Source organism: Schistocerca piceifrons, chromosome 1 (assembly GCF_021461385.2).
Source record: "Schistocerca piceifrons isolate TAMUIC-IGC-003096 chromosome 1, iqSchPice1.1, whole genome shotgun sequence".
Classification (NCBI taxonomy): Eukaryota; Metazoa; Arthropoda; class Insecta; order Orthoptera; family Acrididae; genus Schistocerca; species Schistocerca piceifrons.
The window spans coordinates 855158046-855185307 of NC_060138.1; the positions used below are offsets into that span (position 1 = coordinate 855158046).

Genomic DNA, 27262 nt, shown 5'->3' on the forward strand with positions numbered 1-27262 from the left:
TTGTATTTGTTAAAACTGACTCGTTCCATGTCCTTGTGAACCCAACACAGTTGGACCTATGGAACATGAAATAAATCAAATCAATTCAAATAAAATCAAGTACAGAACGCTTGGATTTCCAATATCTTTGGCAGAATTTCTGGTGGAACATTACTTACCTTTTTCCAGTATGTGGAACAAAGCTTCATTTACGGTAGTGGCGTGACACTTTTTTGTTTCAAGTTTCTTCTATTTCACATGCTATAAAAATTTGTTTCTGAATAGAAGCAGTGATATAATAAGAATACCTATAGGTTTTTAGTAATATGTGAGAGTGATGAAACAATTTTTATCTTATGTGGAAGATGGTTGTAAATTTTTATGACACTATTTGTTGTGGAAATCTTAAAAGCTGATGACTTTACTGACTGGATATATATCTTTTCTTCTTGCTTTATATCATTTTCGTGAATTTCAAAATTTTTATGTTTGTCTTATTATTTATTTCTAAAATAGTTATAAGATATAAGATCTAGTAATGGTAGGTTTAATGATTTTTCTTTTTGCTTTATATCATTTCCGTGAATTTCAAAATTTTTATGTTTGTCTTTTTAATTATTTCTAAAATAGTTATAAAATATAAGATCTAGTAATGGTAGGTTTAGTGATTTTTTTAAAGAGGTGCTGGCAATAAATCTATTTGTTGAGCATGTTGCTCTTTTCTTAAAGTTCTTTTCTGGATTAAGTTGATGACTGAACTTGACGTATTACCCCAGAGTATAATTTATGCTGAATGATGCTATGGAACTGTGCAAAGTAGACAATTATGATAGTATGAAAACTTGTTGTAACAGAAAGTAAACCAAGACTGTAACATTTCTTATTTGGTGATGCTTGGATTTTGCATATATGTGTGTGTCATCTGAAGACATTTCGAAGAAATATAACTAAGAATTTTGTTTTTTTGGGGTGGGAGGGAGGGGGTGGGTGTAATCTGTTGGGATGTATTGTCACAATGGTGTTGCAAGCATCATATTTTTTGATTTGATTTGATTTTTATCTATTCCTGTAATCTTGCTGTGTTATTATATGTAAATACAGGGCAAGTTAAAAAAACATTTAAGTTACATAAATGTATAAATATATACATTGTAGTATTTGGCTTTATAAAATACAAATAAGTTACATACTTGCATAAATATACCAGTACGCATTTTTAGGTATTCATTTATGTAAGGCACACACTGTTTGTTGATAGTTTTTTCTCTTATAATATATTTCTGTGTAAAGCTATCAGATACAGATCACAATGTGATACATGTATACTCTAATTACAGTATGCTATCATATTTGTAAATAACGCATAGAAAAGAACCAACCGCTACATTCATCAAATGAACAAAGTCAGGTGAAAGATTTTGACTAGCACTCACAAATTGCTCCACAAAATAACAAAAGCGTTTCTTTAGCACAAATATTTGGCTGTTTATTCTTGAATATGTGAGTATTTCTGAGGGTGTGCTTAGGCAGGAACCTAAGAGCACAGCTGAATTGCTGCAAGCAAAACTTCCATAAAACTTGATGTGATTGCGAAACTCAATAGCATTCGACAAAAGTGCTAGACATGTGCACATCATTTAGGCATCGCTTCCCAGAAAGATTCAGGTGAAACTAGCTCCTTCCACGCCTATATCTACATCCATACTCAGCAAACCACTATGAAGTATATGGCAGAGTAAATTTCCATGTGTACCAGTCATTAGCACTTTCTCCTTTTCCTTTCATGTATGGGGTGTGGGAAGAATGATTGCTCAAATCCCTCTGCACACACTGTAATTAGTCTAATCTTGTCTTCACAATTTTTAAGGGAGCAATAAATAGGGGGTTGTATAGCCATCCTAGATTCATCACTTGTAATTTGTTCTAGATACTTTCCAAGTACGAGAGGCATTCAATATGTGAGGCATTCCTTTTTTTCTGAAAGCTGGTTGGTTTTGTTCAGAATTTCAATACATCTTATTACTCCCCACTCTTTTGGCTACAAAATCCTATTTTTTAACTTAATCTCCATTCAATGTGACTGCCTTACACTACCTTACTGGGAGGGTCTGTATGCTCATGTTGTACCACTCTATGGATTGATGACAGAGCCAACACATCTTGCAACATCAATAACCTCCCCATCATGCATGTACTGCTTTTCAGGGAGTGCATCCTTCACTGGGCCACACATATGCACTTCATGGTCTTCTTCTGCTAAGTAATAATAATAATAATAATAATAATGTTAACCTTACAGTCTTGGAAATGATCATTTTTTGTACAATTATATCAATATCATGTCATTCCAAGGATGAATATATGCATCAAGTAGCACACTGTATATCATTCAACCCAGGAGGCACATACATTTGTGTACCACAAGTGGTGGACGAGTGTGTCAGCACTACCAGCAAGGTGTTCAATTGTGACTCATTGATCACCTCTAGTGAGAGTGTTCGCACATTCCAACACTATAGCAGTTTCAGCTGTGTGCATCTGACCAGCATGCAGGAGATCAGACAGCTTTGTGTGACCTTGTTGGAGTGATGACCCATGCTTCACCCAATGACTCACTGTGCTTTTGTTCACTGCCAGGTCTCTGTAGACATTCTGCAAGCACCAAGAAATATCTAGTTTTCCTCCAAAAGAAGTCCAGTGACCGCTCTCTGCTTGGAATGCACCTCTGTTACAGAAGCCATTTTGAAGGCTACACATAGTGTCATCATCTATCCAAACTATAGGAGCTGAAGCAGGAATATTCCATAGTGTTCCAAAACAAATTCCACTTTTTTTTCAACTGAAATTGGCCAAGGAAAAAAAAATGTATCACTTTACTTATTGAACACTCCTCATAGGTTTTTTTGGGGTAGTTTGTACCTATCTTCAAGCATCTGCCAGTTCAGTTCTTTTAGTATCTTTGAGACATTCTCCCATAGGTTGAAGAAACCTGTGCTCTTCATTTTATTCATTTATTTTGGACAATTTGTTGTTTTGTGTAAACCAAATTGTAGAAATGGCTTCAAAATCAGGAGAATGCACGTTTATTTTAGAATTATTGGAGATATGTCCAGCCTTCTGGCGTGTAAAATCAAATCAGTACAGTAACTGTCAGAATAAAACTGAGAAATACAATCAGTTGTTGTCGAAATATAAGAAAATGTACCTGGAAGCAGTTAAGCTTCAGTTAGAAAAGAAATTAAATTCATTGTAGATGAAACATAGGAAGAAAACTGAAAAGAATATAAAAAAATATGAACTTGAGCAGACAAGCTACTGGCGCCAACACTTCAGTGCTCTGATGCTGTGAAGTTTTTGCCAGCAAGAAATCCATTTTGATTCAAATATAGCCACAATTTCCACTTTAAATACTTATATACTGGTATTCCTTTATTTATCTATCTATAATGTTTAAAGCATTCTTTCATATGTGTGCACATTTCCATCATGATTAAGCTCCTAGATTGTGATGCCATATTAGGTCTTAATATGAGTTTCCTGTAGCCAAATGATGTAAGGTACATGACAAGTGTTGATGTGCAGGAATAACCTCTCATAAAATGAGTGCCCTCCTTGTTTAACTTTAGGTGTAACCATTAGCAAACATACATCAAATGTATGAGCGTCCATCCTCAGAAAATTTCAGATAATCATTGGCTCACTTATCCTCAAGTCAGTGGTAAATTTGCATGGATTCATCTTCCTCTCTTCTGATACCACTTTTTCTTTTCTTTCCATGAGCACAGTACCTGTCGAAGGGCCAAATAACAGCTGACGTTCACATCTAAAATGTCTGGCTTGAAGTTTGCACAATATTGCTTTGCTCTCTGGAGTCAGAAGGCAACATATTGTATAATATTACTTCACAGTTTCATTGGCAGTCTAGGAGCAGCTTTAGCTGTGGCATGCTTCTCCAAGATATCCAACTGTTCAGCAACTGGTGAAATTTGCAGATGTTTCATACTGTAGCATCTGTTATTAATGTCCATTCACAATGTCATGAAGAACACTTTAAACACTGGCATTATTGAGGACTTCATATCATTTTTGAAGGAATATTAGTCTTGTCGCTTGATAAATTTCTGCAGGTATTGCATTTCCATACAATCATAGGTTTTTTTGTCCACTTTCAATGACAGATCCACATTTCCACATCAAAAGTGAAATTTTGTTTCTCACTCAACTCAGGTCATGCTGCTTTTTGAAATTTTCCTGCACTTTCCACAAACATAAGTACTAAAACTTTTGATTTCATGAATTCAGAAATCTTTAGAACAGTGCACAAGTTGTATTTGCTACTTTTTCATACTGACTGCTGTGTTATTGGAATTCATCATTTCTATATCTTATAGCACAAACCTTGTTTTAAAAAAAGTGTAATAATTTTATCTTTGATTTTCATTTTGTTGTAGTTTAAGTCTAATTCGTCTTTGTGGCACTTCTTCCAAAACCATATAGTCTTTTTTTTATTTTTAGGATTGAAATTTACATGTGAGCACATGAGTAATGACATTCAGTTTTATATATGAAACTCACTATATCATTTACAGCCCGCTCTCTGCAATAGCATGTAGCTTCCAAATTCACAGTTTCCTTTGACTTGCAAAACAGAGTGCTGAGTGTTTATAATTAAAGTGCACATACACAAAGTGTTTCCATGTGGGCTGTAATTATCATATGGCAGCATACTTGGTAGATATGCTAGTGTATTAATGCAGAGCTGATTTGTACTGAAAAAAAAAATTACTTTCAGTTTTGGCAAATGTGTTGCTGTGAATGCAAGAAAATTGTATAGAGATATTTTCATATGACATGGGTTAGGAACATGACAAAGACAGTAAAGGTCAAACAAGTGAGAAAGGCAGAATGTTGATTTTTATTATTAAGTATCGCGTACATAATTCAAGTTACCTTCCATTCGGAAAGTGGATGCACTCAGCGACTGTATGTGACATAAATTATAGAGTGCAGCAATGAGTCATCCTTTTTAGATTTGATTATGCAAATCCAAATTTCAGCTAGTAGCTAGCCATTCTCAATGCATGTAAGTCCCTGTTGTTCGGGCATCAGTTACAGTTCTTTGAATACCCAAAATCCCCACTTCATCGCTACCTCGGAGATGCTGTTACCTATCACTCTTTTGTTGAGTATAACATCATGTTCAAACTCACTTATATCTTGATAACCTGTTATTGTAGCAGCATTAATCAATCTAACAACAGTGCCAGACGTTAGTTGTCCTCTATAGGCATTGCCAACTGCAGTGCCATCTTCTGCCTGTTTACATGTCTCTGAATTTGAATATGCATGCCTATACCAGTTTCTTTAGTGCTTCAATGTGCAACTTCATGAAAATAACCATAAAATAACTGACTACATAGTAGTGGCTAGTACATTTAACAATTACATTTCAGCCATGCATTCTGAAGCAGCTTGTCACGGTCAGTGCGGCTCCCCCCGTCAGAGGTTCGAGTCCTCCCTTGGGCATGGGTGTGTGTGTTGTCTTTAACATAAGTTAGTTTAAGTTAAATTAAGTAGTGCATAAGCTTAGGGACTGATGATCTCAGCGGTTTGGTCCCATAAGACATTACCACAAATACCCAAATTTACATTTGAAATATAGCATAACATCTGACTATCAAACATCATAACTCACAACCAGACAGCAATATACTACATTCAGATTCAAAAATTTATACAGGAACTCTCTTCATGACTTCTGCAACATCTGAGGATTTATCTGTGATTGTAGAAAGATTACCCAATAAATATTCAGTAGGTGCTGATGAAATACCAGATACTGTCATTAAAGCTAGTGTAATATATGTCATAGAACCATTAACAGATATTTTCAATTCATCTTTCATGAGTGGTATATTCTCAACAAAAAAAGAAAAACAGAAAATGACAAAAGTAAAACCACTGTATGTGAAAGTAGACAAATGTGAGACTGCAAACTATAGGCTTGTATCATTATTGTCAGGCTTTGACAAAATTCTTGGGAAACTGTTTCTTAGGAGACTAACAGGCTTCCTAAACAAAGAAATGATAATAAGAGATTCACAACATGGATTTAGAACTGGCTGATCAACATAGTCAGCTATTTTTACCTTCATAGATGTAATTCTAAGTACAGTAGGTAATACACAACATGTTTCTCCCATATACCTCAACTTGAGTAAAGTTTTTGGTGTAACTGGTCATGACATTCCATTTCAGAAGCAAAGTAATTGTGGAATAAGAGCCTTACCAAACAAGTCAGTCCACTCTTACCTCCATGATCATCAACAGACCACTCAAATAAAATATAAAAATATGAAAACAAATAACATTTCTAATTTGTATAATAACTCGCGAAAAAACAATCCATATGAAGTTCCTCAAGGATCAATTCTTGGGTCCACTCTTTTCATTCTCCGTGTTATTGACCTATCAGAAAAATCAACTAAAGGAACAACAGTACTTTCTGCAGATGACACAAATACCCTAATTAAATTATGCAATAAAAACAGCCTACAAAAGCAGCTGCAGATGTAATACAAAATTTAGCACATTGGCTCAGAAAAAGAAGCTGATAATAAATTCTGCAAAAGCAATGACAGTCCATTTCCATACATCACAGGGACTTAACATACAACACTAATTTTCAACATGATGGAGAAACTGTCTCATCTGAGAGTACAACGTAATATTTAAGTATATATATTCAGCACAACCTGAAGTGGAAGACACACCTGAATAATGCAAACAAAAAGTTAAATAGGCTTACATATAATGTAAGAATCCCCTCACAAAATACAAGCCATGCATCAGTGGTCAGAATGCACCATGACAGTACTCATTCACTGTGTGGAATTATCTTTTGGAAGTACTCAATAAGCAGCAGAAAAACTTAGGCTACAAAAAAGATTGTTAGAATAATAACACATGCTAAATACAGAAGTCTCAATATACTGCTCCTTCCTTGTTCATATATCTATGGAGTACTAATATTCTTAATGGAAGCATCTTAAAACAAGAAGATGTATTCGAGCATAATTGTGATTTCTGCACTCAGGAGTACCTGCATGTCAATACAGTAAGTATAAATATTTGTGAGGAATGATTGTATGATATTGTTATTATGTTTTATAACTGCATGCCATCCTTTCTGAAACATACATACAATTTATGTAAGTTTAAAGTGAAACTGAAAGAATACGTGCTTGACCACTGCTTCTATTCTTTTTCTGAGTTTTTGGTGTGCCAAGAAAATATAATGTAATTGGTCACATATTCTTAGCCATACTATGATTTCAATCATCTTATTGTTTTGATAATTATCATACCAATATTCAACATGCATTGAATGATTTTTCAGAATCACAATATGTATAAACTTGTATGTGCTATGTCAAACCTGACTTGCCCTATATTGTTTGTACAAACTATATACTAAATCATGATTTACTGGACAAATTAAGAAATACACATACAAATTCAAACACATTTAATCAAAATAAAGGACCTGTTGACAGGCTGATCATACCTGCAGCTAACAACAAATCGGGCCTTGTTCTTGAGTCTAATGACAATCCACAATATATTGAGGGAGATGAGATGGAAATGGAGAGGCCCTCCACTAAGGGCAAAAAATAGCAGAAATATTAAATTTCCTGACAGTAGATGGAAACAAATGGAGAAAAGCAGCCATCCTGTCATTTACCCTAACGTGACAAAAGTCAGGGGATAGTAATATACACATATAAAGATGGCAGTAGTATCACACACACAAGGTAAAAAGGGTAAACCACTGGTATAACTATCATTTGTACTCAGGTGATTCATGTGAAAAGGTTTCCAATGTGATTATGACCTCACAACTGGAATTAACAGGCTTTGAACATGGAATGTTAGTCGAGGCTTGATGCAAGGGATGTTCCATTTCAGGAATCATTAGAGAATTCAATATTCTGAAGTCCACAGTGTCAAGAGCGTGCTGTGAATACCAAATTTCAGGCGTTACCTCTTAGCGTATACAACACAGTGTCTAATGGCCTTCACTAATGAACAAGAGCAGTGATGTTTACATAGAGTTGTCAGTGTTAACAGACAAGCAACAACATGTGAAATAAGCACAGAAATCAAGGTGAGATGTGTGATGAATGTGTCTGTTAGGATATTGTGGTGAAATTTGGTATTAATGGGCTGCGACAGTAGGTGACCAATGTATGTACCTTTGCTCACAGTATGACATCACGTGCAGCACCTCTCCTGGGCTCATGAACATATCTATTGGACAACAGATGCCTGAAAAAACCATGGCCTGGTCAGATGAGTCCCAGTTCCAGTTGGTAAGAGCTGATGGTACAGTTTAAGTGCATTTCAGGCCCCATGAAGTCATGGACCGTAGTTGTCAACAAGGCACTGTGCAAACTGGTGGTGGCTCCATAATGGTGTGGGCCATGTTTACATGGAATAGACTGGATCCTCTGGTCCAACAGACCTGATCATTGACTGTTAATGGATACATTCAGCTACTTGTAGACTATTTGCAGCCATTCATGGGCTTCATGCTCCCCAACAATGATGGAATTTTTACGAGTGACAATGGACCATTTCACTGGGCTGTAATTGTTCATGATTGGTTGAAGAACTTAAGCAAATGATTTGGCCACCCAGATCCCCAGATATGAATCCCATCAGGTGTTTATGGGACATGACTGACACGTCAGTTTGTGCACTAAATTCTGCCCCAGCAACACTTTTGCAATTATGGGTGGCTATAGGGGCAGCATGGCTCGATGTTTCTGAAGGGGACCTCCAGCAACTTGTTGAGTCCATGCCATGTCAAGTTGCTTCACTATGCTGGGCAAAAGGCAGTCCAAGACAATATTAAGAAGTATCCCATTACCTTACCATCCCAGTGTACATGCTCATATAACCATTATCTGCAGAGCTGTGTTCATAGTCATAGTACTAACAACAAGTGAAATACAGATAGTTCTGAATGCACATTTCAGTTTTTAATCACGTAAATTATTATTACTGTAATTCTTGCTAAAGCAATTTCCTAAGCATTAAAGTAGGCAAATTATTATTATTATTATTATTATTGTATCAAAACATTTATATATGTTATTGTTGGTATTACTAATACTAGGGAAATTTTGGTTAGATGTGAGAGTGAAAGCAAACTATATTCAGGAGAGGGAGGGGGAGGAGAAATTAAAAAACTCCCACAAAACTTAACCCTTTATCTGCACCAGGGCCCATATCAAACATGTTTACATCTTCATCTACCTTGCAGACAACTGTGAAGTATATTCCAGTGGGTACCACTCACTGAATCATATGTTAAGGTTTCTCCATGTTTCTTTTGTATATGGGGTGCAGGGAAAATAACTGCTTGTACGGTTCTGTGCACACCATAATTAGTCTTTGTGGTGGTCTCTATGGAACCTAGAATCCTCACTTAAAGTTTGTTCTTGAAATTTTGTACATAGACTGTCATGAGAAAACTGGCATCAAGTCTTCAAGCATATGGCAGTTCAGATATTTCTTCAGCGTCTCCCTTACATTCACCTGTGGCTGAAACAAATCTCTGATCATTTGTGCTTCTCTTCTTGATATACATTTAATATTCCCTTTTTATCCTATTTAGTGTGATTCTCAGTGCTTGAACAATAATTCTAGGACTGATTGCATGAGTGTTGTGTGTAAACAATTTATCGGACATTGTGAATTCAATCTTGTTCATAGACAAAAATACTGTAAAATGTGTTCTACAAAATTTGAATCCTGATTCCATAAAAATGAACCAAAACTGAATGTCACAATGACCCAGATAATGTAGTTTTTCTCTAAATCATTAGCAATGTGACCTGCAAAAATAGCTCGTAATAATTAGTTGTTATTTCAAATACATAATTCAGTATGGGATAATTTTCTGTGGAAATTCTACAAAGAGCACAAGGCTATTAATTCCTGGCGGAGTCAGGGATTTTCACTTGCCCCAAGATGACTGGGTGTTGTTGTTGTTGTGTCGACTTCATCATCATGCACCCAGATTACAGTCAGAGGAAGACAATGGCAAACCGTCTCCATTAGGACCTTGCATAGTATGGCGGTGCGGGTCTTCCATATCATTCCCCACACTCTGTCAAGAAGCAAGGGACTTCATTTCTATTTTTCCAACAATTCTTTCATTGTACATTTTTGAAAATTTTGATTTTTATATGCAGTAAGTAAGATGAACTTGAAGAACAAACCCCACTTTAATAATGGCTGCAGTACTTATCACAAGGAGAACTTCAGATCCCATAACGTCACTTACAGCTTTACACTCGGACACCACGATACATGGGGCCAAAAATATAACAAACTGCAAGGCAGGAACATTTTGAACATGGACCTTGGCTCTTTAAAAAGATTACTCTATAACAGTGTATCAGAAAAATGTCACTGTACCATTGAAGCATTCATGGAAAACAATTTGAAACTTTGAACAACAGAAGTATGTAGACTATTAATCTGTAAACTGATAGTATGTAATAAATATTGTAGTGTTACATATATTTCTATTAGATACACTTGCATAACTTTTAATTTATAATGCATGTTTCAAAAAGCAATGTAAAAAGATCTTTTGTAAATAATTATATTCTTCTCAAACTTGATGTCTCTCCAGTACAGCAGATCACATAAACTGTACAAGGTACATAATGGGGCTAATAAATCAAATTTCACATTGTTCTGTATGTAGTCTCATTTGTTGATTGAGTATATTTTCCCATCATCCTACCAACAAAGCAAAGTTTGCCACCTGCTTCACCTACAACTGAGCTTACCTGTCATTCAATATTCACAGAAATTGCTACACTCAGATATAAGTGCGAATTTACCATTTCCAATGGTGATTAATTGATACTATAATCATAGGATACTATGTTTTTGCATTTAGTGATGTGCGCAGGTTTAAAATTTTAAACATAAGAAAGAAGTTACCAATCTGTGTTCACTTTCAGATCTTATAATCTGACTGAATTTTAATAAATTTTTAGACAGTACTCGATAGTGGGTAACTACATCATCTGCAAAAAGTCTGAGGTTACTGTTAAAATTGTGTGACACCTAATTAAAATACAACATGAACAGCAGGGGTCCCAACACACTTTGCTGGGGCACACTTGAAACTACTTATTCATTGGTCGATTTCTCTCCATTTGAGATCACGAATGGCATCCTCCCTACTAATAAATCCTCAATCAGCTCACAAATTTCATTTTATGGACCAAATGATCATATTTTCATTAATAAGTGTTCTCATTGTGATGAGTCAAATACTTTTTGTAAGTCAAGAAATGTAGCATCTATCTGAATGCCTTGATTCATAACTTTCAAGATGTCATGTGAGAGACTTCTGAGTTGGGTTTTACATGAGTGGTGTTTTCATAAACCATATTGGGTGGTATGTAGGAAGTCATTTTGTTTGAGGTAATTCACTACATTTGGGCTCAGGGTATGTTCTAGAATTCTGCAACAGGGGGATGTCAGTTATTTGGGTCATAGTTTTCTGCTACTCTCGTTGTAGATGACTGCGACATATGATTTCTTCCAACTGCTCACCAAAGGGTTTTTTTCTGTATAGAATCTGATTCTCTGGAGCCTTGATCAGTTTTAGTGAGTGTAAATGTTTCTCAGTGCTACTAACACTAATATCTGTATAACTCACCACTGCAGTGGTGCAAGAATTAAGCTGGGACAACATTCCAATGTCCTTCTTTGTAAGGGAACATTTAAAACAAAAGGATTAAGAACTTCTGGTTTCCCTTTGTTACCTTTAGTTTGAGTTCCTATGTCTTCCATGAGTGTCTGGAAACAGATTTTGCTGCCACCAACAACCTTCACGTATGACCAGAATTTCTTTTGGTGTTCCATGATCTTTCAATAATATTTTGCTGTGCTAGTCACTGCAGGCTTCATTAATTACCCCTTCTGCATTTCATTCAGCATCTTGCAATCTGGAGCCCTATACTTCATTTTGTGCATATTTATTGTGGATTAGTGACTATTTATTTTGAAGTTAATTTGCACAGACTGCAAGCCAGGAGGTTCCCTCCCATGATTAAGTTTTCTACTGTTTGTGTATCTATACATTGCATGATCAATTCTTCTTATAAACTAGAGGCTCAGTGGATACACATCCAGCTTGAAATTTCATGAGGTTTATATTATTTTGTAAATATGCACAGATGAAGGGGCTCCTTCTACTTCTTTTAATCTCTATTACTGTTGGGAAGCACTTCATTTATATTGGGTGATCATGTAACTTTATATATCTTTTAAGTCCCAAAACTTTTTCAAATTATAAGATAAATTTTATCTTGCAGTCCTAACTTTGAACTCACCTGGATATTTATTCTCTACTTTTTTGAGTTTTTTCCAAACATTTATACTTACTAGCCTACAGATAAAATATTGTGTTTTACAGGGCAACGTTTGCGACATGATGAAGCTCCCCTACGAGGTCCACCAACAGAATATGACAAGCTAGTTGAGGATTTCTATGCAAAACTTCAGGCTCACCGTAAAGAGGCCAAGCATAAGTTGGATGAGCGCCAGCAATCTGGAGCAACAAGACTGGTTTCACGGTTTCCTGGCTGGAATGAAATGACAATCACCAACCTACACAACATGTTCCTTCTCTTTGACAGCAGTAACCTTGGAATGCTCAACTTTGATGACTTGTAATGAACAGAATAGTAAATATGATCAAAACAGCTTTTGTTCTTAGAATATCTGTGTCCATTTTAGCCATTTCTGTGTCAGCTGTGCCATTCTGGGATGCCTTGGTGATGAAAGTCCCTATGACGTACGTAAACTTCATCATGATACAGCAGACAAGGACATGGATGGTTGTATCAGTTATGAAGAGTTCCTTTCGGTATGTACACTCATCACGCAAAGCTTTAGACTTATTCTGTAGCACAGGTTCTAGTATTGAAAGCTGTAACTCTTGTCCAGTAAACCACATACGTATTTCATTCTCCATCTTCTTCTCCTTTAGCTTAATACATCTTTATCATGATGATCGTTAAACAGAGAACATTAGTTCTTAGTACATGAGCTTTTGGGAAGTAACTGTCACTGATCTTACAGAAAAAATTCCCCAGGTATATCTGGCGCACTCAGAGTTCAGTAATCATCAATGCTGGCAATCATTTAGCACTGTAAACTTAGGACTTCCCACCATGTTTGGATGGACAGTGGAGCTTCATATGTGTTGGAGAGCAGGTGCATTGATAGAACCATTTGGATCTTGAAGATAATACAAACCTCTAAAAAAATTTATAAAATGTCAACCTCAACGTTTTTGCACACTAATGGGATAACTGACTGTTGAGACATAGCACTTATTAACAGGTAATTCAGTTACATCTGCTGCACCATAGTTGTATTAGCCTCTACCTTTATCAATGATTATTTTGCCTAGCTGTCCATGGGAACTCTTAGACAATCATAAGATACAAAATAGTGTATTCCTGCCAAAGAGAGAAAAAGAAAGGATGATCAGAATTTGACATCCTATCAATGACGGGAACAAACCACAAAGTCAGATCAGGAAAAATGGAATTGGCTGTGCTCTTTCAAAGGAACCAAACTGTCATTTACCTTAAGTGATTCAAGGAAGTCATAATAAATCTAAATTTGGATGGCAGGGCAGGTATTTGAACCACCATCCTTCCCAATACAAGTCCAATATCTGACAATGGTGCTATCTTTATTGGTAAAGACAGCAAGAGCTGACCAAGAAAACTACATCTTAAATATAAAGGCACTTGAGGTCTATGCTACCATATGTGACATAGTATTGAATTATAATAAAAGTGGACATATTCTAAACATCAAAAAATCCACTTTAAATGGTGTGTAAGCTACAACTGACAAACTCGAAGATGGCAGCAAAGGCTGTCAAAACCAGTTGTTTTAAATAAAGCAATATTTATGTGATGTAGGCTGTTGAATGTTTTTGGTAAGTAAAAGAGATCACTCCTACAGTCTTCTCAAAATGAGAAAATTCAGTCTGTAAAATTAAACATGTTCTTACAACAATTAAAGAATACCTGCACCATTTATAGAAATTAGTGCTTTGAAAATTAAATTAAGTGGATGGAAGCTAACCTGGAGATCTAAACTGACTCAGGACCAAGGGAAATTAGTTTTCAAAATCAAATTACTTTTAAGTTTATTGAATTTTGCTGTTAATTTCTGTCAGGTTCATTTCTCTATTCAACCAGACTAATAATCCACAGGCACTTTTTCACAATCACGTAAAATCATTAGTACAAAAAATATTAATGACAAATTCACATTATATGGGAGGTAAGCAAATAAACATCCTGAAAACAAATTTGCAACTGTATGAACCTTAAGAACTGTTGAATAACTATTTCATTCTGTATTTTCAAATATGTTTTTTAAATGTTTAATATTACCATTATATTTCTGAAAATTTTGGATAACTGTAACCAGAGAGCCATAATGTTTACACAAATCCTTAAAAAGTTGCCTTCAGTCATATAAATGTTCTTTCACAACAAATTTTAGCTCTCTTACACAATAGTAGCTTAACATTTACCACTATGTGTTGTCCAAGTTATTGATTTACCTATTTCTCAGTTACATTACTCTTACAGTCTGGAAAAACAGAGTGAAACAAAAGATGAGGAAAGGATTCACCCTGTTGAGGAAGCACTGTTTGCCGGACACTGTATTCACTAGAGATCAGTGAGATTTCTCATTATTCATTTTATACACTCCAGACAGAGTTCCAACCCTGTTTACAAAATTAATTTCCCCTAACTTCAGAAATGGTTCACCGTCTTTGTGCTTCACTTTGAAACGTTTTGTAAGAGCAACATATGGTTTTAACTCAATAATCTTTCTCAAAGCGTGGAATTCATTAGATTCCAAATAAACCAGCTCATGTGCATCATTGTGGTCAATCCTGGTAACTTAAATGGACCATGACATACATGTAGAAATTTACACAACTCCCCATTCACTTACTACATTTTTCTTTGACTTGCCTAAGATTGAATTTCCTAATTTGTGGTTAGTTGGCTTCCCTTTACTGCCATGCTTTCCTTTTCAGGAGATCCCACCATAGAGTATTGCTCAAATGTGTGGGATCTGTACTGAGTAGGACTAGGAGATACTGAACATATACAGAGAAGGGTGGCATGATTGGTCTCACGTTTGTTTGGTCCATAAGAGAGTGTCACAGAGAAAGAAACTGAACTGTGAGATGCTTGAAGATAGATGTAAACTATCCAAAGAAAGCTTACTTATAAAGTTTCATAAACTGGCTTTAAATGATGACTCTAAGAATAGACTACAGCCTCCTATGTATCTCTCCCTTATGGATAGAGAGAACAAAATTAGATTAATTGTGGCAAACAGGTAGGAAATACTCATTTTTTGTGCACTATGTACTTGAATGGAATGGATAAAAATTAGTAATGGTACATGCCATGCACATAACAGTGGTTTGCAGAGTATAGATGTAGATGAAGATTCTAATTTTTTCCTCTAGATATTTCACATAAAATCAGAAATTCTCTTTCTTCCTCAGTAATAATAGTAGGCTTTTCTACAAACATCAATTCACAAGGAGCAAAACCAGAACATTCATTCTGTAAGTTGCTTATTATGTTTTCAAAGTTTTGTATGTAATTTTCTCAGGCAGTGAGTTTCTTGCTACAACAGATATGACACAACCAGTCAATTTTTTTCAATACTCTCTGACTCATACTTCTTCATGGTAGTAGACTGAAATACTTATATGTTTAATTTTATACATCCTCCTACATTGCATAAACCTTGCTAAAATCAATTGGGGTCCACTATCTGAATGCTCAGGACCTCTACCTTGTGAAAATAGTCTTATTTTAATCTTTCCACAACAATTCCTGTGTTCTGCCCATTTTGTTGGATATAATTTTACATGTTTAGAGAAGGTAACCAATATAACAAATATAATTTTTCAACCCCTCCAGTAGAAGTAGATAATGATGCTAATAATTCATCTGTAACAAATTCCTTCAGCGTATTGAGAATAACAGAGTGCATTAAATTTTTTTGATGAGACTGTGTTTGTTTTCAATCTCATTTGTGATATCCAGACAGACTGTCCTTGACTCTTCTCTATAAATTATTAACTCTCATTGTTTGCTGTAATTTTGCTATCATTTTCTAATTATATAATGACCATAACTATGTAATCAATAAATTTTTCAACATGCTGTTCAGGGACACACAATTTCCTTTCCTGATTATTTAAAGATATCTTTGAAAAAATATCTGAGTTGTAATATTGTTTAATTTCTCTAAAATTTTCATCCTCATTCTGTTCCCTGCACATGTGTTTACAAATTTTACAAATCAATTTTTCGTCTTTTTATCACCTCCAAGTAATATAATGTTAGATCATCCCTATTTGGATTCTGATCATTCCCTTTCCTCTTTCCCATAGACTTTCTTGACAACGTATCTGCTATTCATTATATTGTCTTTACCCTGTGGTGTCAATAGTTCGTATCGACCATGAAACTTAATATCTGTGAACTCTCAAGCTTCCATCTTAACTTTACTTTAGTCAGTTCTTTGTTATACTTCATTCTGTATGGACACAGTGTCAAGTTTAAATATATATGAGCTACGGCATATATGGGAATTAAGTTTTCTATATCCTGATTACCAATCCCATTCCTATAGTGGTGACCCCACAGTTCATACATGTTTTGCATCTTCCGCACCAGTGTTTATGCAACAGGTTATATGCACTACACAATTACCATGCCAAACAATGCCTTGTTTGAAGATGTGGAAGCACAACTCCGCTCACTGAGTTTCATTGTTTCTTCACCAACGGTGTATTCATCATTTACGCACAGTGATTCGCATTCTCAGCCAGCACCGTGTGCTAACCTCATTAGTTTTCAAGAGTCGAAAACTACGACATTAGAGTGAACAATGGGCTCAGGCTTCACATTACTGTATTATGCCCATCTGACAGTGAAATGTGAACTGAACAATATTTCAGATTGTGTCTCTTCAAATCGAGTGTTTCAAGAACAATGTGATCTCCATTCGAACATGTGTTTAGCCACCCACCAGCATGCTACACCAGTTACTGTCAGGTCGTGTGCAATGCCACCATTATTACAAACCATGCCCGATCCATTCCACACACGTGGTGTTCCAGTTGTGTCTGTTTCGCCTAACATGGACTCCTTACCTCACCTCAGTGGCCCACCACATGCACTACAGGCATGTTATGCATCAGATAGTTTCCACACGGGTGGTGTTCTCAAGTTCTCAACCTCCACCCCCCGCCCCCCACCCCCCACTTGCAGGGGGCTCCGTTTCCGATCACTCAACCGCCTGCCGCTCCCACAGCACTGCCTGTGTCTGCTGCGCTGGTCTCTCGCCCTGTTCTGGAAGTGGGTCATTTCCATCCAGCACTTGTCACTCATGGTCCAATTTCCAGGCCCCCCTCGTGTGCCGTCCATCCGCCCATTTCCACGGTACTGTCTGTGCCTGCCATGCTGTCTTTTCATGACACACAGTCAACTATGCCAGCTGCCGCTACTATGGATTCGCTCGTCTGGTTTTAATCTGGACCTACCATGCCGGCCTCTGACTTAACCTCAGTTCAGCCGCTACCCCAGGAGACACCAAAGCCGCTGTCATCACCACCTCCTGACTGCCTGCCGAAGATACCGCTTTTATATGAGGACAACCCAGCATCGTAGTTCGCACTCGTCAAGCGTCTGTTCAAGTTACATCACGTGTCTGATGACAACTCAAAGTTTCTCTGCCTCGTCACACACCTCCACAACCACTCAGATTTTATTTGTGACCTGCTCCTCTCGCTGCTGCCTGCACCAAAATATGAGTTTGCAAAGAAGACTATAATGGAACGACTTGCCTGCTCGCCACAAGAGTTAATAATCAAGATTCTCTACAAGAAGCACCTGGGGGAATGCACCGCCTCACAACTCTGGCACCGCCTTCCATTGGTCGTGTACAAGCACACCATGCCTAATGCCACACTATGGGCTGTGTGGTCTGCCAAACTACTTACTGATCTACAGATCCATCTGTTACCACACTCGTTTGAGTCCATCGGCTCCCGCTTATGCATCGCTGACCAGTTGTTTTAGCTGCTGCGGCTACATCAGCCGGTTCATTCCACACGGTTCATCAGCACAGCCACCCCCACGTACCAACCTTCAGCTGGCAGAGGCAGGGCTTGCTTCGCCGTCACCTTGTCTACTTCTCCTGGCAGCATCAGCTCACTCTCTCTGCTGTCCGAGCACTCAAGGATCGCCCACACACCTTACATACCGGTCTATTTACCGGAACAAATCAAAGAGGACAAGCTGCCCCTGCTGTCTCAGTCTTCACCTCCTACTCACCCTGCTCACCCTTTCTGCTGGTACCACAAAGTGTTCAGTGACGATGCCAAGAAGTGCAAGTTGCCATGCCAATGCCCAAAGCCGACTGCAGGAACTAAGAGACACCGAGTCCTGCAGGGAACCTAACAGGCATCTTCTTACATTACACTCCGTTCACTCATCCGCTTGGCCGAGTGGTTGTCTCTATGGGCCTGACATTGCATCAGGTCTAGTTTTTCTGGTTGGCACTAGTGCTGACGTGTCAATCATACCTATTTCAATGGCTCCACCCGCTTCTTCACATACGAAGTCACTTCTACAAGCTGTCAACGCATCAACATTACCTACCTCAGGCTCAGTAAAAATTATGGTGACCCCATCTCCTTCTCTATGTTTTCCGTGGATGTTCTACATTGCCGACATCAATGAACTGGTCCTTGGTACAGATTTTTTTGTCTCATTACAAACTATCTCGGAACGTCATACAGGGTTCAGTGCTCCACCATCCTACGAACACTCACATACTGTGCACCCGCACCCATGTCCAACGCTCTGTTTCCAACACAAAATACAATATCATACACGAGTGCTCTGCTCTTGCGGGCAGCATTGTGACCTCTGTTACTGACCTACTGTCAGAATATGACTCGGCAACACAACTCCTCCAGGACAACGAGAAACTGAAACAATGCATCACATCCACTTACAGCGAGCTCGTCACAGCTCATACCTCACTTCTGCAACTGCAGTCCATGGCGCTGCCACCTAAACAAGATTGCCCAGCCGAGCCTAGCTCAAATTCTCAGCAGGTTAGTCCACAAGCTTTATTTTCATGTGAAGTTGCAACCCCCTCCCGTCGTGCTTGCCTCATCCAGTACCATGTGTTTCAAACAGTGCTGCTAATGACAGTCATGAGTGCATTGTGACCATGGCCACCTCTCAGACAGCTACCGCACATGTTGATAAACATTCCCCCTCTCTCACTCACCAGCTACATGACCCAGAGGACATTGTGGCCCCACATGCGACGCCATTGCTGATTTCACCCATGCCGGTTGTCCAGTGCAAGGTTAACAGTGGACAGTCGCCGCCCGTTCCCCTTCGCTCGGCGCTGCGTGCACACCCACCCCCTCCACACAAGCACATGTTACACTCCCATAAGAGCCTTACTTTTGTGCTACCTTTCCCCATTTGCACTAATGGCTGCGCCTCATCTGAGGACTTGGCACCAGAACGTTAACCAATTTCATGTGCAGTTCTCAGTTTTTCTGTCACTGATGGAATGACACACAAGATAGTTACCACTGCCAGCCCTCCTATTAGGCATAAGGTCCGACGCCTAAACCCTATCAAGTTGCACGTGGCCTAAGCAGATTAATGAACTTTTGGTGGCAGGTATTCTGCAACCTTCAGGCAGCAACTAGTCTTCACCAATCCGCCTCGTCCCCAAACACAATGGATCTTTTCGAATGTGCGGCGATTATAGACACTTAAATGCTTGTACTGTCATGGACAATTACCCAATGCTGAACATCAGTGACTTCACTCATATGATATCTGGCGCCACAATTTTTCAGTGTTATTGACTGTAAACGCACCTACCACCAGATTCCCATGGCACCAAAAGACATTCCTAAGATGGCTGTTATCATGCCACTCAGTTTATTCCAATACCATTTCATGCCGTTCAGCCTGAAAAATGCAGCACAAACATGGCAACATTTCATTGACTCTATCTTGCAACAATTCGAGTTTTACTTTACTTATCTGGATGATATTCTTATTTTCAGCAGCTCAGTGGAGCAACATGAATATCATCTGTCTACGGTCCTCCAGACCTTGAACTCCAGTGGTGTCGAGGTCAACAAAGCCAAGTTTCAGTTGCGCCAGGCATCAGTCTCCTTCCTTGGTTACACCGTCTCCACTGACGGAATACAGCCTTCCAAATCTCGTGTGCAGGCTATCATGTCTCTGCCAACCCTGGCTGCTTACAAAGAGCTATGCTGCTTCCTCAGCACCATCAATTACTATCATCACCATCTGCCTTCCCCCACTGCTGTTCAGGCACCCCTGATGGACACGCTATCAGGTAAACAAACTTCCGGTATCAAACCCATCTCTTGGACTGCTCTGATGCTAGAGGCCTTCAAGGCTCCGAAGACTTCTTTAGCTCATGCTGTGACACTTGCCCACCCCAACCCCTCGGCCAAGTTATTTATCACTACAGACGCCAGCGACATCGCGGTGGGGGCAGTGTTGCAACAATGCAAGGGTGACACAGTTTCTCCCCTTCATTTCTTCTCCAAGAAACTATCTACGGCTCAGAGAAAATATTCTGCATTTGATAGAGGGCTCCTTGCTGTTTATGAGGCAATCAAACATTTATGCCCTGATGTTGAGGGATGTTCGTTTTTCATGCTCACCAACCACAAACCACTGGCAGAAGCATTCTGCAACCCACCTGAGGACCCACCCCCATGACATTACCACCACTTTGACCAGTTTTCTCAATTCACAACAGACATCCATTACATCAAGGGTGTGGATAATGTTGCTGCGGATTTATTCTCATGAATCAGTGCTGTTTTTGCATCGTTGATCTTTCTGATCTGGCCTCCCTCCAGCTTCTCATGAAGATTCTCAGGCTCTCCTATGAGACCCACAAACATCACTTGTTTTCACAAAGGCTAAATTTCCTGGCGTTTCCGACAAAGTGTGGTGTGATTCTTCGACCGGAACCCTACACCCTTTGCTCCCACCCAGGCTGTGCCAACAGGTTTTCAACGTCCTGCATAACCTAGCCCACCCGGGCATTTGAGCCACCACACATCTTGTGTCAGAATGTTTTGTTTGGAAGAATATCAAGTGGGACTGTCGAACCTGGGCATGCAGCTGTGTCACTTGCCAGTGCAACAAGATCAGCCACCACACTTCACTGCCTCTGGGCAAGTTCGACACTCCCGCAGGACAATTCTGTCACGTACATATTAAAATACACACTACCGCCTATCACCCACAGAACAATGGGTTGATGGAGAGATGGCACAACACCCTCAAGACGGCTCTTCGATGCCATGATTGTCTCTGGTCGGAAGCTCTCCCGTGGGTGCTTCTTGGTCTATATAAACTTGACCTACAGGGAACTACATCCGAATTTGTTTTTGGTGAGAATCTGGTCCTACCGAGGGAACTTATTCTTCCCCAGGTTAGCAAGAATCTTCCCCCCTCGCCCCTCGCAGTGTCGATAGTAAATATATATGAGCTACGACATACATGGGAATTCAAATTTTCTATCTCCTGATTACCGATCCCATTCCCATAACCCTTTATGTATCATATTTGAATTTCAAATTGTTGTAAAATAATGTCCACGTAACCAGTCTTGGGTGCTTTGGTCATCAATGTTGCAAGGAACTGAAAGGTTTGTGACCAATATTTAATATCACTTTATGTCCCAATAAATACCCTCCAAATTTCTCAAATCGTACACTATGGAAAGTGTCTCTGACACATAGTAATGTTTTTCATGTTCATGCAAAGCTCTAGTTCCAAATGCAATTGTTTTATGAACTATTCCTTCTTCTGTCCTACCCACTGGAACAATCATGAACTTAAATCTGTACTCATACACAATGACAGGGAGAGATCTGGATGATGTAGAAAATTACTGTTAATCAATTAATTTCCTATAACTTTTGGAAATCCTTTTCATATTCCTCTATATTACATTCCATATTACATTTTTCTTCAATAAAATACTCAAACATGGGACATTAAAAAATTGATCAATAATGAATTTTCAATAAAATTTAAGAAACCAAACCTTGCTATTAACTATTTTTTAGCCTTAGATGGAGGAAAAGCTTCTATAGCTTTTAATTTTCCAAGGTCTGGTTATGTTTCCTTTTTGGTTACTGTGACCCAGAAGTGAAATTTCATATTCACTAATTCTGACTTGGTTAATCTTAATTTCATCCCCTCCATTTGAAATGCACTTGACTTCATTTAAAGTTTTGCAGTGATCTTGCTGACTAGGACTAGCTATTAAAATCCCATCCATATACACTGTTACTTCATTAAGTATGGTAGTCAGTAGTTCTGTTCCCTGTAAATAGCCCTTAAAAAACACACAGAAACAGATTTTGTACAAGGTACCACACAGTTTTGGTAATCCTTTCCTTCATCAGAAATGCAGTATATGGGCTTACTTCCTTAGTTAATCTGATATTTCGAGAACCACAAGCTACATCACAATATGATAGAGAAATTTAGAACCATGAAATTTTTGTAAGGTTTTGTCAGTGCTGGCAGGTTTATCGTTTCTCTTTTTACTACTGCATTTAACTTTCTAGCATTCAATACCACTCTGTCACCTCTATTCTTTTTACCAACTACTGTTAACAGGTTATTGTATCTACTGTTAGATATCTCAGTTATTCCTCATACTAAAATTTCTCTCTCTCCTTTCTCATAGCTTCTTTCTTAGAAAAGAGAATTGCAAATGACTCTATCAGGCTTTATTTCAAATTTACGCTAAGAATCATTTAATAGACTTATTTCATCTGAAATTACAGAACTAGTGTCTCGTAAATCCTGTCTTTTGTTGTTTGATATGCCTTCAGTGTCCCTTGTTGTTTCTTTATTTCTGTTTGAATTTTATTCTCTTCACAGTTGTCAATAACTCTTGCTATATATCTCAAAGGTATATTCATTTCATTATTTTCTTTCATACACATTTTCTCTAGTAAGGGTACATGATTTAATTTTCCATCACAAACAAAACTAAATTTTCCCTCAGTAAACGCAGTTTTCATATCCCATGTACATAAAAAGCTCATTCCAGCATCACATATATACTCAGATCTGCTGTTATGAAAAATTTATATTCCAAGTATTGATTTGCAAATTCAGTCTGTAGGAATGCTTCTTGTCTGATACTTTCCATACTTTTTCCATGGCTTCTATTATTCTAATTTCTGATTGTGGAATTACAAACATATTCTCTCTATTTGCTATAGATTCAAAACATACTTGGAACATTCCATTAAAATCACTTCCAGTATCCAGTAAACATTTAAGTGGGATTCCCTGTATAATTATGAAAACTGTAGGATACTGTACTTCTTTAATATTCAACCTCATTCCTCCCTCGTACAACATATCCTCATCAGTTTCCTCACTTGAAAAACTGTCATCTAAATTACCAAAATTTTTGTCTTCTCTTGTAAGTAAGTGACACACTACACAGTTTTTCACCCCACATGCTTCCTCTTTCTCTACTGCTTCTTACTCACTTTTACTCAGAATATTACCCTCACTATCGTTCTCTGCTGTGTATAAATCTTGTTTCTCCTTCTCCTCCTCCTCCTCTTTCTCCTTGCTATTTAAGCCTTCACTGTTTTCATTACTGCTATGGCTACTTGTTGTGTCACTATGGTTGTCAATCCCGCCATCTGAAATGAAACAAACAAACAGAGTAGCAATAGTAGTTTTCTTGAATCTGTGCATATGCCTTGTGGCAGTCGATAATACTGAAAACTCTTGCTCCTGCTACAGTGTTGTTGCAGTGTGTCACCTGAGGTAATGCATATTTATTGGGAATAATGCAGGAATTTAGGATTCTATAATCCCCAAACATGCACCAATTTCTGTCCTTTTTTTGACTATGTGGATAAGTGACGCCTGCCAACTGTCAGACAGAAACAATACCTTTATTAATCTCTCTGACCATGTCATCCTTAGATGTGGTGAACTTTTATGGCACAAGACTGCACTACTGGAGGACTGGGTGATGTCCAAATGTAGTGCTGAGTGTCGTGCTTGCAAGCCATTCCCATTTTCCTGATATCTGTAATCTCTGGAAATACTTGCAGTATCGCATCACATTTGTTGCAAACTTGTGCCAGTTGAGCCACTTCTAGTACTCATTTAAAAGACAAGTCTGAAGCCAGTCAGAAGAATTGCAAAAATCAGCTCCCAAAATCAGTTCCATCATGTACATTATGAGGAATGGGCATGTAATGTACATTGTAGCCCAAGATCAAGGGCGAAAACCTTTTTTCTTGTGATCTCAGTTCTGGAATTATTTGCCACTATTAAAGTTATTGAAACCTTGGAATCATCACTGTGAAACTTACAGCCAATAACACATTACAATCAGGACCTGCATTTACCAAAAGCATTGTTCCGGACTTGTTGTCCCTCACAAAAAACCAGGGGGACTGCTTCTCAGTTGCACATGCAAGGACAATCTGTTTTGTCAGTTGCCTCCTATCTGCCCACTGGACCTCCTCAAAACTACAGTTTTCGAATCCCTCTTTAAATGAAGAGTACAGGAAAAGAATGTGTTTTGTCCACTTTTTTTCCAATATGAGTTTTGTATGCTATAAGGTGCAGGATTCAATGTTGTTTAATATTGTTAATCAACCAGTGTGATAACACAAATCATTCTATAACCAATTTTAGAGAAGGCATGCAGGGAAAGAATGTGCTAATGTCTCTCACTACAGTGAATAAACGTGCTTTGTTAAATGCTGTGAAATAAGTTTTAGATTCCTTGTGGGTTGGCAAACAATACTAAAGCAAGGATCAGAGAATTTTCATTTGTTGTACATTCTTAGCACTGTTTAAAAATCACTGCTTTAGTTTGAGACATCTTGTTTAGTAATGCAGGAGTTCTATATGATTCATTTCCTTTTTAATAGTTTATTATTTATACTGGATGATGAATACATGATCTGAGGAAGAAAGACAGAGAAAGGAGAAGTATGTGAGCAAATGAGTACAATCATGAAGAGATTAGGACTTCAGTCACATGAACTAGCAGAAGTTAGAGTGCTTTGCAGAAATAAGTGCTGAAGGAAGATTGAATATTATAAGAAAAATGTGAGTGTGGCTAATGCCTTCCATTGGGTAGACTGGTCACCTGGTGCAATTCTCTTTAGTTGATGCCACTTTGGCAACTTGTTTGGGCTCAAATGGAGAAAATCTCGGACCTGGGGAATGAAATCTGGGTCCCTCATAAGACATTCATCAATGCTGACCGCTCATCTATGGAGATGGACATTGTAAGAAAATTTAATGATATGAAAGACTGAAATGAATGATCATTGCATCTACCAGACCTCATTGCAATACTTCCAGTTCACAGAAGGTGATCAAGGAAGAATGAAGATAAAGCACAGTTTTGAGAGCATAATTTCAGTTCCATCATGTTCATCATGAGGAATGACCATGTAATGTATGTTGTAGCCCAAGATCAAGGGCCAAAATCTTTTTTCCTGTGATCTCAGTTCTGGAATTATTTGCCACCATTAAAGTTATTGAAACCTTGGAATCATCACTGTGAAACTTACAGCCAATAACACGTTACAATCAGGACCTGCATTTACCAAAAGCATTGTTCTGGAGTTAGAGTAAAATATGACAACATTGTAGATGAAATTCTATATAAGGAAGAGATTTCGTGACAGTACATGGAATAACAAGGTGACAAGTAATCACAGTTCAGAAATTTATGATGCTAGGCAAGTTTCCTCATGATGGAGGGGTAGGCCATGGAAAATTAAGGAGGAAGTAGGAAGGGCAGTATATAATCACACTGATTCATTTAAGGATACATCAAGTCAATATAGCAATGACAAGTTCATAAAGTTGAATCTTCCAAAGGAACGTTTGGTGGAAAAAATGCATGTAGTGTTCCGCAAAAAATTTTTGAATGAAGCATTGGCAAGACTTGGCATCACCAGGAGCACCTCCAAAGATGGTGAGTACAACCCTGGACAAAATGGCAGGAACCAAAATGTTTCTTTAACCCCAACCATACAGCCCAGAAGACTTAAAAGTACTAGAACAGTATTCAACACCAAATTTCACATAGCTTTTAGGCATCCAAGGAGTGACACATTCTTTGCATGCGATAAGCTCACTGTTGAGATGAAAGTGCTGAATACAAAATTATGTGAAAAATATATTTAAAAACAAAGATGATGTGACTTACCATACGAAAGCGCTGGCAGGTCGATAGAAACACATACATACACACAAAATTCTAGCTTTTGCAACCAATGGTTGCTTCGTCAGGAAAGAGGACTCCTTCCCTCCTTCCCTCTTTCCTGACGAAGCAACCATTGGTTGCGAAAGCTAGAATTTTGTGTGTATGTATGTGTTTGTTTGTGTTTCTATCGACCTGCCAGCACTTTCGTATGGTAAGTCACATCATCTTTGCTTTTAAATATATTTTTCCCGCGTGGAATGTTTCCCTATTATATTCAAATTATGTGAAAATTTAGATGGTGACATGAAAAAAAGATCTTGAGAGAAATTAATAAGATCTTCACTGGCCACAAGGTACACAAAGCTGTAAACTTTTATTCAACAAAGAAAAATGCTTCTTTAAGAAACTGAAAGTCTAATGAAACAGAAGCAATCTGTGTGGATTTCCCTTTTAATGTTCATCAGATTTGAAATGCGATTACAGTGTTCAGGTCTTAAACTGACAATACTGGAAGACAAAAGGGCCAATGAAGTTGTTTCCTTTCAAATCAGTTTATTGCAGAATTATTGGACAAGAAGGTGAAACACTTTGAGATTTTTTTGGTGATTTGTGTTCAGGTCAGAAGAAGAATTATGATATCCTAGGGTGCCTTAATTATCCTGTGAGTGAACTGAAACTTTTGGAGACAGTGAAAGAAACTTTCCCTACTAGAGGATACTCTTCTGTGGAGTGTGATAAGAATACAGGTCTGACTGATACAAAAGTATTAGCAGAAGTTCCAATGGATTAGGTGCAGATCAGGGTT

The 27262-nt window shown here is 37.9% G+C and overlaps 1 protein-coding gene across 1 annotated transcript in view; it reads left to right on the forward strand.

The window, feature by feature from the left end:
• The window catches only part of LOC124775963, an 82200-nt gene that overhangs the window by 42697 nt on the left and 12241 nt on the right, over positions 1–27262 (forward strand). The window contains exons 2-3 of the mRNA XM_047250807.1: positions 12491–12746; positions 12829–12943. Of these exons, the coding sequence (XP_047106763.1) occupies positions 12491–12746; positions 12829–12943 (371 nt within the window). The remainder of the gene's footprint in view (positions 1–12490; positions 12747–12828; positions 12944–27262) is intronic.